The 13,659-nt window shown below is 45.3% G+C and overlaps 1 protein-coding gene across 2 annotated transcripts in view; it reads right to left on the bottom strand.

Annotated features, from left to right (window-relative positions):
- Nucleotides 1–13,659, bottom strand: part of tfr2 (transferrin receptor 2) — an 84,529-nt gene that overhangs the window by 18,900 nt on the left and 51,970 nt on the right. For both annotated transcript variants that reach the window (XM_072258296.1, XM_072258297.1), the window contains exons 13-15: nucleotides 13,444–13,507; nucleotides 12,422–12,489; nucleotides 1,508–1,584 (exon numbers count right to left, since the gene is read on the bottom strand). In XM_072258296.1, coding sequence (XP_072114397.1) covers nucleotides 1,508–1,584; nucleotides 12,422–12,489; nucleotides 13,444–13,507 — 209 coding nt within the window. The remainder of the gene's footprint in view (nucleotides 1–1,507; nucleotides 1,585–12,421; nucleotides 12,490–13,443; nucleotides 13,508–13,659) is intronic.

Here is a 13,659-nt window from a genome sequence, read left to right as displayed (position 1 = left end):
GAAGCTCGGAAGTCCATGGGACAGTCCTTGTTGGTGGATCAGAGATGGAGAGGGTCAGCAAGCTTAAATTCCTTGGTGTTATCATTTTGGGGGACCTCTTCTGGGCCCAGCACCTTAAGTGCAATTATGGAGAAAGCACGGCAGCGCCTCTACCTCCTTAGAGGTTTGCAAAGATTTGGCACAACGTCTAAAACTTTGATAAACTTCTGTAGATGTGTGGTGGAGAGTGATTGACTGGCTGCAACACAGCCTGGTATGGGAACACTGATGCCCTTGAACAGAAAATCCTACAAAAAGCAGTGGATACACCCCCAGTTCATTGTGAGTAAAGCCCTCCCCACCATTGAGCACAGCTACATGAAATGCTGTGGCAGGAAAGCAGCATCTATCATCAGGGACCCCCACCACCCAGCTCTCTTCTCACTGCTGCCATCGGGCAGAAGGTACAGGAGCCTCAGGACTCACACCGCTGGGATTGGGAACAGTTACTACCCCTCAACCATCAGGCTCTTGAACCTGAGGAGACAACTTCACTCAACTTCACTTGCCCCATCACTGAAATGTTCCCACAACCTATGGACTCACTTTCAAGGACTCTTCATTTCATGTTCTCAATATTTATTGCTTATTTATTTGTCTGTCGATTTATTTATTATTTCTTTTTTTTGTATTTGCCCAGCTTGCCTTCTACACGTTGGTTGAACACCCAAGTTAGTGCAGTCCTTTATTGATTCTATAGATTTGCTGCATATGCCCACAAGAAAATGCATCTCAGGGTTGTATATGGTGCCATACAGAGTACTGTGCAAAGGTCTTAAGCACATTTAGATAGCTAGGGTGCTTAAGACTTTTGCTCAGTATTGTAGTAATTTTACGTATGGCTCTGTACTGTTGCTGCAAAAAAAACCAAATTTCATGACCTATGTGAGTGATGATACACCTGATTCATATATTGGTCTCTTTTGTGGACTGAGAGTGGGAAGGGGACAGGGATAGGGGAATCATGGTTGGGAAAAGGGGAAGGGAGAGGAGAGGGAGCAGGAAGCACCAGAGACACTCTGTAATGATCAATAAACCAACTGTTTGGAATCAACTGACCCTGCCTGGTGTCTCAGGGCTGGGTGTGTCTGCACCTGCGCACCACCCCTGGCACTCCTTCCGTGCCACCACCCCTGGCACTCCTTCCGTGCCACCAACCCTGGCACACCTTCTGTTCCACCCTGCCAGTTGTCCCACACCCCTCCCATGGTGCTCCACCCTCACTATTCCCAACATCCTTTGCTCCCGCCAGATTTACAAACTCGCTCTCTGCTCCATGTTGACAAATACAGTACTGTGTAAAATTCTTAGGCACCATATGTATATATGTCTTTTGCACAGTATTGTATGTACTTTGATGATAAATTTACTTTAAAGTCTGAAGATGTTGAAGTTATCAGAGACATAGGTCAGATTAATCTCTTTCCCCACGGTGGGGGTGATCGAAACAAGAACACTCTCTACTTACATTTTCTCTCTAAATTTGGGAAACTGGTTCATGATCTGGTTGTAGAGGTTCTGTGCTCCCTGGTTTGGGCTTCCAACCTGTCACAACAGAAGATGCATTAAGTGTGAGCTAAGACAGAGGAACAGAATTAGGCTTGAAATTCCAAAGATAAATGCAAAAAAAAAGAAAAGGAATAAGTCCATAAAATACAGGGAGCAGAATTAGGCCATATGGTCCTACGAGTCTGCACCACCATTTGATCAGGAGATTTATTTCCCCTCTCAACCCCATTCTCCCGCCTCCTTCCTGTAAACCTTTGATGTCCTCACTGATCAAGAACCTATCAACCTCCACTTTACATATTTTATTTTTTTGTTGAGATGCATCATGGAACAGGCTCTTCTGGCCCTTCAAGCTGTGATGTCCAGCCTAATCACAGGACAATTTACAATGACTAGTCAACCCCCAACCCATACACCTTTGGACTGTGGGAGGAAATGGGGGCACCCGGAGGAAACCCATGTGGTCACAGGGAGAATGTACAAACTCCTTGCACAATGACTTGGCTTCAGCAGCAATGGATTCCACTAGTTCAACACCCTCAATTCCTCCTCATCTCTGATCTAAAGGGATGGTACAGTGGAGAGAGCCAACGCTTCACAGCTGCAGAGACCTGAGTTTGATCTTAACCTTTGGAGAGTGTGTGTGGAGTTTTCAAGGTTCGCCCTGTGACCGTGTAAGTACCCCCTACCTCAGCTGAATGACAAGCAGGGTCTGTGGATCAGTCGGCCGCTGTAAATTGCCACCAGCCCCACCCCTCCCCAAAGTAATTATTTGACTCTGAAGTATTCTGCCAACTAGGTCCCTGAGAAAGTAGTTACATGGCCCATCAGCACACTGACGCAGTAGCACTCTCACCAAGTAGTTTTGTGACCTGGTATCTGATACAGCAGACATTTCACCCACACCTCACAGTGTGTGGCTGAGGGTTAGAAACTCAAGGGAGGTGGTTGTGCAAGAGAGGCCAATCACTGTGGGTAGGGGTGGATAAGAAGTGGACAGATGTGGTTGTTCTGCTGGGAGTTGGCTTGGAATTCGATGGGCCAAATGGCTTTCATGGTCACTATGAGAGTGTGAACAGCAGGAGATCTTGCATTTCACTTTAGTACAAACCATAGATTACCAGGGATTGCATTTCTTCCTGCATTGAATACTCCCAAACAGATGATGCATGTATGATTGATTAGAGAGCTTAACGATAAAGAACCCTTAGGGAAAGGTGATCATAATATGATTGAATTCACCCTGAAATTTGAGAAGGAGAAGCTAAAGTCAGATGCATCAGTATTACAGTGGTGTAAAGCGGATTACAGAAGCATGAGAGAGGAGTTGGCCAGAATTGATTGGAAAAGAACACTGGCAGGGATGATGGCAGAGCAGCAATGGATGGAATTTCTGGAAGCAATTTGTATTTTTTTTTTGGCATGTGCCTGCGTGCATGAGAGTTTGTGCGTGTGCGTCTGCGTGCGTCCATGATGATGCCTTTTTCATGGCTTTTACAAGGCGCGGAGTGAGAGAGAGACTGTGTGGCGCACCACTCCTCATACAGACATTTTCGCAGTATTTTTCCCTTTGTTTTACGAGGTCGAGTTGTGATCTCGGCACTCAACCCAGCACGGATGGAAAGCGTATTCGGGAGCAGACCCGACTGGTTTCGAACCGGGAACCTCTGCTCCTGGGTCCGGCGCCGATGTCATTGTGCCACCAGCCAGCCCAAACAGGAAGCAATTTGGAAAGCACGGCATATATACATCCCAAAGAGGAAGAAGTATTTGAAAGGAAATATGACACGACTGTGGCTAACAAGAGAAGTCAAAGCCAACATAAAAGTCAAAGAGAGGGCATATAATAGAGCAAAAAATAGTGGGAAGTTGGAGGATTGGGAAGCTTTTGAAAACCAACAGAAAACAACTAAAAAGTCATTAAGAAAGTAAAGATGGAGTATGAAAGTAAGCTAGCTAGCAAAACTAAAGAGGATACCAGAAGTTTCTACAGATATTTAAGGTGTAAAGAGAGGTGAGAGTGGATATCGGATCACTGGAAAACGATGCTGGAGAGGTAGTAATGGGGGAACAATGAAGTGGTGGATGAACTGAATAAGTATTTTGCATCAGTCTTCACTGTGGAAGACACTAGCAGTGTGGTGGAGGTTCCATGTGTCAGGGCTCATGAATTGTGTGAAGTTACCATAACTAGAGAGAAGGTTCTTGGGAAACTGAAAGGTCTGAAGGCAGTTAAGTCACTTGGTCCAGATGGTGTACACCCCAGGGTTCTGAAAGATGTGGCTGAAGAGATTGTGGAGGCATCAGTAATGATCTTTCAATAATCACTAGATCCTGGCATGGTTCCAGAAATTGCAAATGTCACTCCACTCTTCAAGAAGGGAGAGAGGCAGAAGAAAGGAAACTATAGGCCAGTTAGTCTGACCACAGTGGTTGGGAAGATGTTGGGGTTGATTATTAAGGATGAGGTGTCAGGGTACTTGGAGGCACATGATAAAATAGGCTGAAGTCAGCACCGTTTCGTAAAGGGAAAATCTTGCCTGACAAATCTGTTGGAATTCTTTGAAGAAGTAGCAAGCAGGATTGACAAAGGAGAATTGGTTGATGTTGTGTACTTGGATTTTCAGAAGGCCTTTGACAAGGTGCCACACATGGGGCTGCTTAACAAGTTTTGAACCCATGGCATAGGAAAGATTTTCGCATGGATAATTGGCTGATTGGCAGGAGGCAAAGAGTGGGAATAAAGAGAGTCTTTTCTGGTTGGCTGCTGGTGACGGGGCTCTGTGTTGGAACTGATTCTTTCTATGTTATATGTTAATGATTTGAATGATGGAATTTGTTACAAAGTTTGCAGATGACATAAAGATAGGTGGAGGGGCAAGTAGTTTTGAGGAAGTAGAGAGGCTACAGAAGGACTTAGATGGATTAGGAGAATGGGCAAAGAAATGGCAGATGGAATACAGTGTCAGGAAATGTATGGTCATCCACTTTGGTAGAAAAAATGAAAGAGTTGACTCTTTTTTAAATGGAGAGAAGATACAAAAAACTGGGGTTCAAAGGGACTTGGAAGTCCTTGTGCAGGATCCTCTTAAGATTAATTTGCAGGTTGGGTCTGTGGTGAGGAGGCAAATGCAAAGTTAGCATTTATTTCAAGAGGGCTAGGGTATAAAAGCAAGGAAGTATTGTTGAGACTTTATAAAGCACTGTTGAGGCCCCACTTGGAGCATTGTGAACAGTTTTGGGCCCCTTATCTTAGAAAGGATGTGCTGAAACTGGAGAAGGTAAAAAGGAGGTTCACAAAATGATTCCAGAATTGAATGGCTTGTTATATGAAGAATGTTTGATGGCTGTGGGCCTGTATTCATTGGAATTCAGAAGGATGAGGGGTGACCTCATTGAAACCTATTAAATGGTGAAAGGCCTTGATAGAGTGGATGTGGAGAGGATGATTCCTATGGTGGGAGAGTCTAGGACAGATGAAACAACCTCAGAATAGAGGGGCATCCTTTTAGAACGGAGATGAGGAGGAATTTCTTTAGCCAGTGAGTGGTGAATGCAATAGGCAGCAGTGGAGGTTGAGACTTTATGAACAGTGCCTATAAAGGGTATTCACGTGCCCCCCCTGGGAAGTTTTCATTTTTTGTTTTACAACAGTGGTTTTATTTTGGCTTGTTTACATTGAGCAACAGATAAAAACTCTTCCGTGTCAAAGTGAAACCAGATCATTACAAAGTTTATAAATTAATTACAAATATAAAACACAAAATAATTGATTGCATAAGTATTCACCCCCTTTAATATGACACACCAAATCATCACTGGTGCAGCCAATTGGTTTTAGAAGTCACATAATTAGTTAAATGGAAATCACCGTCTGCAGTCAATATCTATCAACTGACTAGTAAAAATACACCTGTATCTGGAAAGTCCAACTGCTGGTGAGTCAGTATCCTGGCAAAAACTACACCATGAAGACAAAAGAACAGTCCAAGCAACTCCACAAAAAGGTTATTGAAAAGCACAAGTCAGGAGATGGATACAAGAAAATCTCCAAGTCACTGAATATCCCCGGTGTCCAGTTAAGTCAATCATTAAGAAATGGAAAGAATTTGGCACAGCTGTAAATCTGCCTAGAGCAGGCCATCCTCAACAACTGAGTAACTGTGCAAGAAGGGGACTAGTGAGGGAGGCCACCAAGAGACCTGTGACAACTCTGGAGGAGTTACAAGTTTCCGTGGCTGAGATGGGAGAGACTGTGCATACAATCACTGTTGCCCGGGTGCTTCACCAGTCACAGCTTTATGGGAGAGCGGCAAAGAGAGAGCCACTGTTAAAAAAAACTCACATTAAATCTCAGCTCGTGTTTGCCAGAAGGCATGTGGGAGACTGAGGTCAGCTGGAAGAAGATTTTATGGTCTGATGAAACCAAAATTGAGCTTTTTGGCCATCAGACTAAATGCTATGTTTGGCATAAGTCAAACACTGCGCATCATCAAAAACACACCATCCCTACTGTGAAGCATGATGGTGGCTGCATCATGCTATGGGGATGTTTCACTGCAGCAGGCCCTGGAAGGATTGTGAAGGTAGAGGGTAAAATGAATGCAGCAAAATACAGGGAAATCCTGGAGGAAAACCTAATGCAGTCTGCAAGAGAACTGTGACTTGGAAGAAGACTTGTTTTCCAGCAAGACAATGACCCCAAACATAAAGCCAAAACTTAAAAACAACAAAGTTAATGTCCTGGAGTGGCCAAGTCAGAGTTCAGACTTCAATCCAATTGAGAATTTGTGGCTGGACTGGAAAAGGGCTGTTCACTCACGATCCCCATGCAATCTAACAGAGCTTGAGCAGTTTTGTACAGAAGAATAGTGAAAAATTGCAGTGTCCAGATGTGCAAAGCTGATAGAGACCTATCCACACAGACTCAAGGCTGTAATTGCTGCCAAATGTGCATCTACTAAATACTGACTTGAAGGGGGTGAATACTCATACAATCAATTATTATGTGTTTAATAATCACAATAAATTTAGACCAAGTTGTAGAAATTTGTTTTCACTTTGACACGCAAGAGTTGTTTCTGTTGATCGGTGTCAAAAAAGCCAAATTAAATCTATTGTGATTCAATGTTGTAAAACAATAAAACATGAAAACTTCCGGCGGGGGGGGGGGGGGAGTGAATACTTTTTATAGGCTCTGTATATTTAAGGCAGAGGTTGATATATTCTTGATTGGTCAGAGCATGAGGGAATATGGGGTGAAGGCAGGAGACTAGGGCTGAGAGAAAATTCAGTCAGCCATGATGATATGGTGGAACAGACTCGATAGGCCAAATGTCCTAATTCTGCTCCTATATCTTGGTGGGTGGGGTGTGTGTGTGTACGCGCGGGCGTACACAAACACTTCCTAACTGTGTTTTATTCCTGGCTAGGTTTCCACTGGTTCCACCCAGCAGACTGGATTCCTGCCATTCTCATCTCTCGGGGCTGGAGCATCTTCCACAGCCAACACGAGGACAAGGAGCAGGAGAATGAAGTTCACCCAATTTCATTCACTCTATATCTTCCACCTTTTCTCCATTTGCCCATCCACGACCCTCATTTCCACTCATCTGCAGAAATCCATCGCAGTGCCATACTGTTGTACAGCTGTGGATAAAGGTGGTACTCCTGGTCCCAGTGGAAATCTCTTTATGCCGGGATCCTTCCCTGTGGGGTGGAAGGTGTTGCATTGGGCAGTACCATACGACAGGTATCTGTTCACTGACCCCATCCACCTGTCCATTCTGTGACCGGGAGGAGTCACTGTACCACATTTATATGGAGCGTGAGAGGTTGCAGCCCCTATTTGAATGTCTGAAGGGGCTGCCCCTCAGGTTTTGGTTACACGTCAGCCCCTCGCTCCTGATATATTGGCACCCAGTACGGAAGGTGGCGGATCACGAGGAAGATCTACTGGTGGGCCTGGCCAAGATGGCCATTCACGGGTCCAGGTGGCAGACAGTTGACGGATCTGCCCAGGATGACTGCCTGCTCCTTTTTGGGGGATACACTCATGCCTGGCTGTCCTCGGAAAGGGAGCACACAGTGGGAGATTTCCAGGAACGGTGAGCCCCCCAGGCAATTGACTGATTTATAGACAGTAATAATCATATTTTAATTTGAATTCGTTCTCTGTCTTGCAAATACTTGATGTTTGTATTTTTCTGTAAATAAACTTTTTTAAAGAAAAAGGCACTTCTCCCACCCGTGCTTGCCCATGCTGACCAAGATGTTGAAGTTGTACAGCACAAATTCCCAACATAACTTTTGTGTGCAGTTCTGGTCACTTTCGTACAGGAAAGACATCAATAAAATTTGCAAGGCTCTTGCTAGGACTTAAGGACTGAGTTTTAGGGAAAGTTTGAACAGATTAGGACTTCAATTCCTGGAGTGCAGGAGAATGAGGGGAGATCTTATAGAAGTATACATTGAGGTACAGTATATAGATAGATGCCTTCCCCATCAGGAGACCAGTCATTGTGGATTGAAGTAACATCTCGTCCTCACTGACAATCAGCACAGGCACAACTTGAGCACATGTGTTTAGACCACTGCTCTACTCTCTTTACACCCATGACTTGTGCTGGACACGAGATGCTGGATAAACTTGGGTTGTTTTCTCTGGAGCGTCGGTGGCTGAGGGGAGACCTGATAGAGGTTTATAAGATTATGAGAGGCACAGATAGAGTGGACAGGGAGTATCTGTTTCCCAGGGTTGAGTGTCTAATACCAGAGGGCATGCATTGAAGGTGAAAGGGAATGGGTTGAAGAGGGATGTGAGGAGTAAGTTTGCTTACTCGGAGAGGGGTGGATGCCTGGACTGTGCTGCCTGGTATGGTGGAGAGGCAAATACATCAGAGGCTTTTGGATAGGCACATGGATGTAGGGAAGACGGAGGGATATGGACATGGTGCAGGTTGGCAGGATTAGTGTTTTGAGTGTTTCTGATTTGATTTTAGCTGTTCAGAACAACATTGTGGGCCGAATAGTCTGTTCCTGTGCTGTACTCTTCTGTGTTCTATGTGTGGTCAGGAATAGCGTAAGCACCATCTATAAATTTGCCGTTTGTCATTGTCAGAATCTCAGATGGTGATGAGGAGGCAGACAGAAGTGAGGTAGATCAGCTGGGGCCGGCTGGTGGCGCAGTGACATTGGTGCCGGACCTGGGAGCGGAGGTTCCCGGGTTCAAAACCAGTCGGGTCCGCTCCCGAGTACGCTTTCCATCCGTTCCGGGTTGACTGTCGAGATCGCAACTCGACCTCGTAAAATAAAGGGAAAATACTGCGAAAATGTCTGTGTGAGGAGTGGCGTGCCACACAGTCTCTCTCTCTCTCTCGCTCCGCGCCTTGTAAAAGCCATGAAAAAGGCATCATCACGGACGCATGCACACGCAGATACACACACAGACTTGCACGCACGCAGGCACATGCCAAAAAAAAGAGATACATCAGCTGGTTGAGTGGTGTTGTATATAGTATACATACTTTGATAATCAATGTACTTTGAAGTTTGAAACTTGCAGAGGGTTCTGCACTCAGCCACCTCTGTCATGGGCATAATCCTCCCCACCTCAAGAAGGTGGCAACTCTCATTAAGAGTTCTCACCCTCTAGGACATACTGCCATCAGTGAGGAGGTACAGGAATCTGAAGACCCACACTAGATGTTTAGGAATGGCTTCTTCCCTTCCACCATTAGATTTCTGAAAGGTCCTCAAACTCATGAACACTAACTCACTATTCCTCTTTTGTACTTTTCAGAATTTTACTATAATCTATTGTAATTTGTTATGCCTGCATTGTACTGCTGATGGCCATGAAGGAATTAAAATGTGAATAAAACATTGAACTTGAATGAGTCAAGGACAGAGGAAGTTGACAAACCAATTATCTTTGTTCTTGCCATGTGTTTGAAGGACTGGAGGCTGCCATTTTGTAAGGCTGTTCTACCATTTTGTGAGATGATTTTGTTCAGTTGAATCGGTGTTTTAAAGTAGAGGCAATGATGTCCAGGTAATCTGCTAGACTTGAGATAATTTTCAAATAAGGAGTTATTTGTGAGGTGTTCTTTGGTATGATATAACATGCAGGTTTGTGAATGGTGAGATCTGCGTCTACCCTATGTGATTCAAGCTGGGTACTGGTTCAGTAACTGATTTAAAACAAAGAGCCATAAATTGCCAGTTGTCATTTATGGAAGAGGGCAATAAATGGACGCTGGCTTGGACCAGAGTCAATAAGAAGGAGATATAGGTCAGTCAGATGACCTTGAGCCAACAAGAATGAAGTGCATCATTTGAACTGATGAGGAAGACTCTAACAGTCAGGAGCTTCAAATGCAAAGGGATGAGAACTCCAGATTCTATCTATTGTAAGGAAGAGCTCCCACACCAGGGGCTGGGAGAAGAAAGGATCTTTCATCTGGCCAGCGGGAGATCCTCTGCTTCGGTGTTATAAATTGGAAAAGTGGTCTGAGTGAGTGTCGGTTGAGTGCGAACAGTAGAAATCATGTTTTAAGTTGTTGGCCCAGGGTCAACATAGTTACATTGTTGTTTGTGCAGAGACAATAAAGTGTGAGCTTTGATTAATTAAGAGTAGCGGAGTGAATTGCCTAACCTAGTTCTGATACCACAAAACAACCGATTTCATGACAAACACGAGAGATTCTTCAGATGCTGGAAATCCAAGCTACACACACACACAAAGTGCTGGAGGAACTCAGCAGGCCAGGCAGCATCTATGGAGGGGAATAAGCAGTCGACGTTTCAGGCTGAGATCCTGTGTCAGTGACAATAAATGTGATCGGATTCTGATTTTAAATGCATGCATGTGTTTTCCGCATCAGGTTGGGTGAGACTAGAACCAGAGGTCACAGATTTAGTGCGAAAGGTAAAATTATTTAAGAGGGATCTGAGAGGGATACTCTTCGCTCAGAGTGTGAAACAAGATTCCAGTGGTGGCAGATGCATGTTCAGTGTAACATTTAAGAGAAGACTGGATTGGTACAGTACTGCACAAAAGTCTTAGGCACATATATAAGACTTTTGCAACACAGAGCAGAGAGTGAGTTTGTAAATCTGGTGGGAGCAAAAGATGTTGGGAATGGTGAGAGAGGAAAGAGGGGTGTGGGACATTTGGCAGAGAAGGAATGCCGGAGGTGGTGTGGCTGCAGACACACCCAGCCCTGAGACACCAGGCAGAGTCATCTGATTCCAAACAACTGGTTTATTGATCATTACAGAGCGTCTTTCTGGTGCTCCCTGTTTCCTCCCCTCTCCCTTCGACTTTTCCCAACCATGATTCCCCTGCCCCTGTCCCACTCTCAGTCCGCAGCAGAGTCCCATATCAGAATCAGGTTTATCATCACTTGTATGTAATGAAATGTGTGGTTTTTTGTACAGTGCAGTACCTACAATTACTACAGTACTGTGCAAAGGCACATAGATATTACTAGAGTGCCTAAAGCTTTTGCACAGTACTGCACATGGGTGAAAGCAATCTTGTTCTTGGTATTGGTAATTGTTTGTTACAAGACCAGAAGATACAACAGCTGAATTAGGCCATTTGGCCCATCGAGTCTGATCCAGTTTCCCTCTCAGTCCCAATCTCCTGCCTTCTCCCCATACCCATTCATGCCCGACTAATCAGGAATCTATCAACCCCTGCCTTAAATATACCCAATGGCTTGGCCTCCACAGTTGCCCGTGGCAAAGAATTTCACAGATTCACCTGTCTGTCTAAAGAAATTCCTTCTCATCTCCGTTCTAAAAGGATGTCCCTCTATTCTGAGGCTGTGTCCTCTGGTTCCCCCACCATAGAAATCATCCTCTTCACATCCACTCTATCGAAGCTTTTCAACGTTCGGTAGGTTTCAGTGAGGTCAGCCCTCATTCTTCTGAATTCTAGCGAGTACAGGCCCAGAGCCAGCAAACACTTCTCATATTACAAGCCGTTCAATCTCGGAATCATTTTGTCACATGTACTGAGAAGCTGGTCTTGCATTCTGTTCATACAGATCAAATCATTACACAGTGCACTGAGCTGAAACCAAGTAAAATCATGACAGACTGCAGGATGAAATGTTACACTTGCAGAGAAAGTGCAGGCAAATATGGTGCAAGTTCATAATGGGGTAGATTAAGAGGTGAAGTGTCTATCTTTTCATAATTGAAGTTTGTTCAAGAGTCTGATAACAGTGGGACAGAAGTTGTCCTTGAGCCTGGTGGTACGGGCTTTCAGGCTTTTGTATCTTCTGCTTGGTGGGATGGGGGAGAACAGAGAGTGTCCGTGGTGGTGTTGCTCACACAAAGGGCAGAGGAATGCACAATATTGAGAGCAAGGTATTCTCTCATTAATATTAGGTGCTATGGAAGAAAGCCTCCAAGCGCACCACAACCTTGTCATTGGGTCTGGAGGCTTGTGTGCCTCTAACCCAGACAGCTATGCCAGCTGGAGTCAGGGCTTTATGCTTTGGCTCTTGGTGGGGTCACCCATGCCAAACAGGTCAAAGGGTAGAGGCCAGTGTAAGAGTGATCCACTGGTCCTCCAGGTTCGGGGGTTCAGCTCAGGGCCAGCAACTCTGACTGATCAGAAACAAAACTGTTATGGAAGCAACAATAGAGAAACTTTCTTTATCTGTGTGTGATGGTACATGACCAAGGGCAGACAGAGATAGAGGACCTTCATTGCTGTCCTGAACACCAGTGGCAGGACTAGCAGGCAGTAACCAACTAACTTATGGACCAGGGAAGGCAAGTGGAATTTAAGGGACAGCGGTCACTGGATGGTTGGCCAGGTTCAATAGACTTCTGGGTGGTCAGCTTGCTAACGTACCTGCTTCATCACCTTCTCGATCAGCTGGTGGAGTAGCGGACTGGATTGGGCAACTAGGGTGTCGTCTCCTGCAGAACAAGCAAAGTGTTAGGCTGGCCATCCCTGCATTTCCATAGCACCCCTCCCATCCCTGCAGGACATCGCAAGCCCTTGACGTACTATGGAGAATCGTTACGGCTGAAGGATAGGAGTCCATAAAAGGACCAGGAACCATTAACGTCCACACGTCCTCGTTCACTATGTTGTACATTAGACCAACTCTAAGGATTGTTCCATGAGAAGAGAAGGAGTCAACATGGCTAGTTGAGTAGAATGAGAGAAGTTGTCTACTGAACTGTAGAAAGGTTTGACAGATTGGCTCTGTGCAGGATATTTCCCCAGGTCACGGTGCCGAGAACAAAGCATCTCAGTCTCAGGACATGGGGGCAAGACATGTAAAGTCAAATGCTGTGGGGAGAGGACCTTCAGCTCATCGAGTCTATTCCAACCATCCATCACCCATTTTGGACCAAGATGAGGACTGTCCCTATTCGGAGCCTATGATCCCATGGAGGTCTCTCCCAGTCTAGTGTTTCCCTTTTGCCTTTTCTCGCAGCCGGCCACCACCACACAGGAGCCGGGAATGAGGCTACATCACTACAGGCCTAAGATACCCAGAGCCTGGCTCTCTCAGGCCCTCTGTAGGCCCAAATGCCTAATCACCTCCAAATCTTCGGTTGGACCTGCTGCCCAGCTCCAGAGGGCAACCAGCCACACAGAGCAGAGATGAAACAATTTGTGATGTGGGGGGACAGAGGGAAAGGTTGTCCTAGATCTCCTCATTTTTACTCCCCACCCCTGTCACCGCTCTGTTGCCCCTCCTCCCACCTTTCTTTTTGAGCATAAAATAATTGATTTAGTTTTGGAAGGATGTCACGTGGACCGAATGGATGGGGGTGAGTGCGGTACTGGTTGGAAGTGAGAGAACCAAATGTTCTACCCAACCTGGCCCTCTGACTGAACAAAAAAAAAATGGTTCTTACCCAAAACTGCTCGATCCAGGCTGAAGTAAGCTACTGCCTTCAGATGCATCATGGTCAAATAACCCTGGAGATAAAGGTACATAACTGGTTAACATTTCTGAGGAAAAACCTACACTTCCCACCCTCTTCCACAATCCAAGACCCCTACTTCCAACCAAAGCCCACACATCAGATGTTTCTCCTCCATCAGGGCTCTCCCTCACAACCAATTTCATC

This window comes from Mobula birostris, chromosome 5, assembly GCF_030028105.1.
Source record: "Mobula birostris isolate sMobBir1 chromosome 5, sMobBir1.hap1, whole genome shotgun sequence".
Classification (NCBI taxonomy): Eukaryota; Metazoa; Chordata; class Chondrichthyes; order Myliobatiformes; family Myliobatidae; genus Mobula; species Mobula birostris.
Note: the sequence above shows the minus strand (reverse complement) of the source record. Positions and strands in the feature narration are given on the sequence as shown.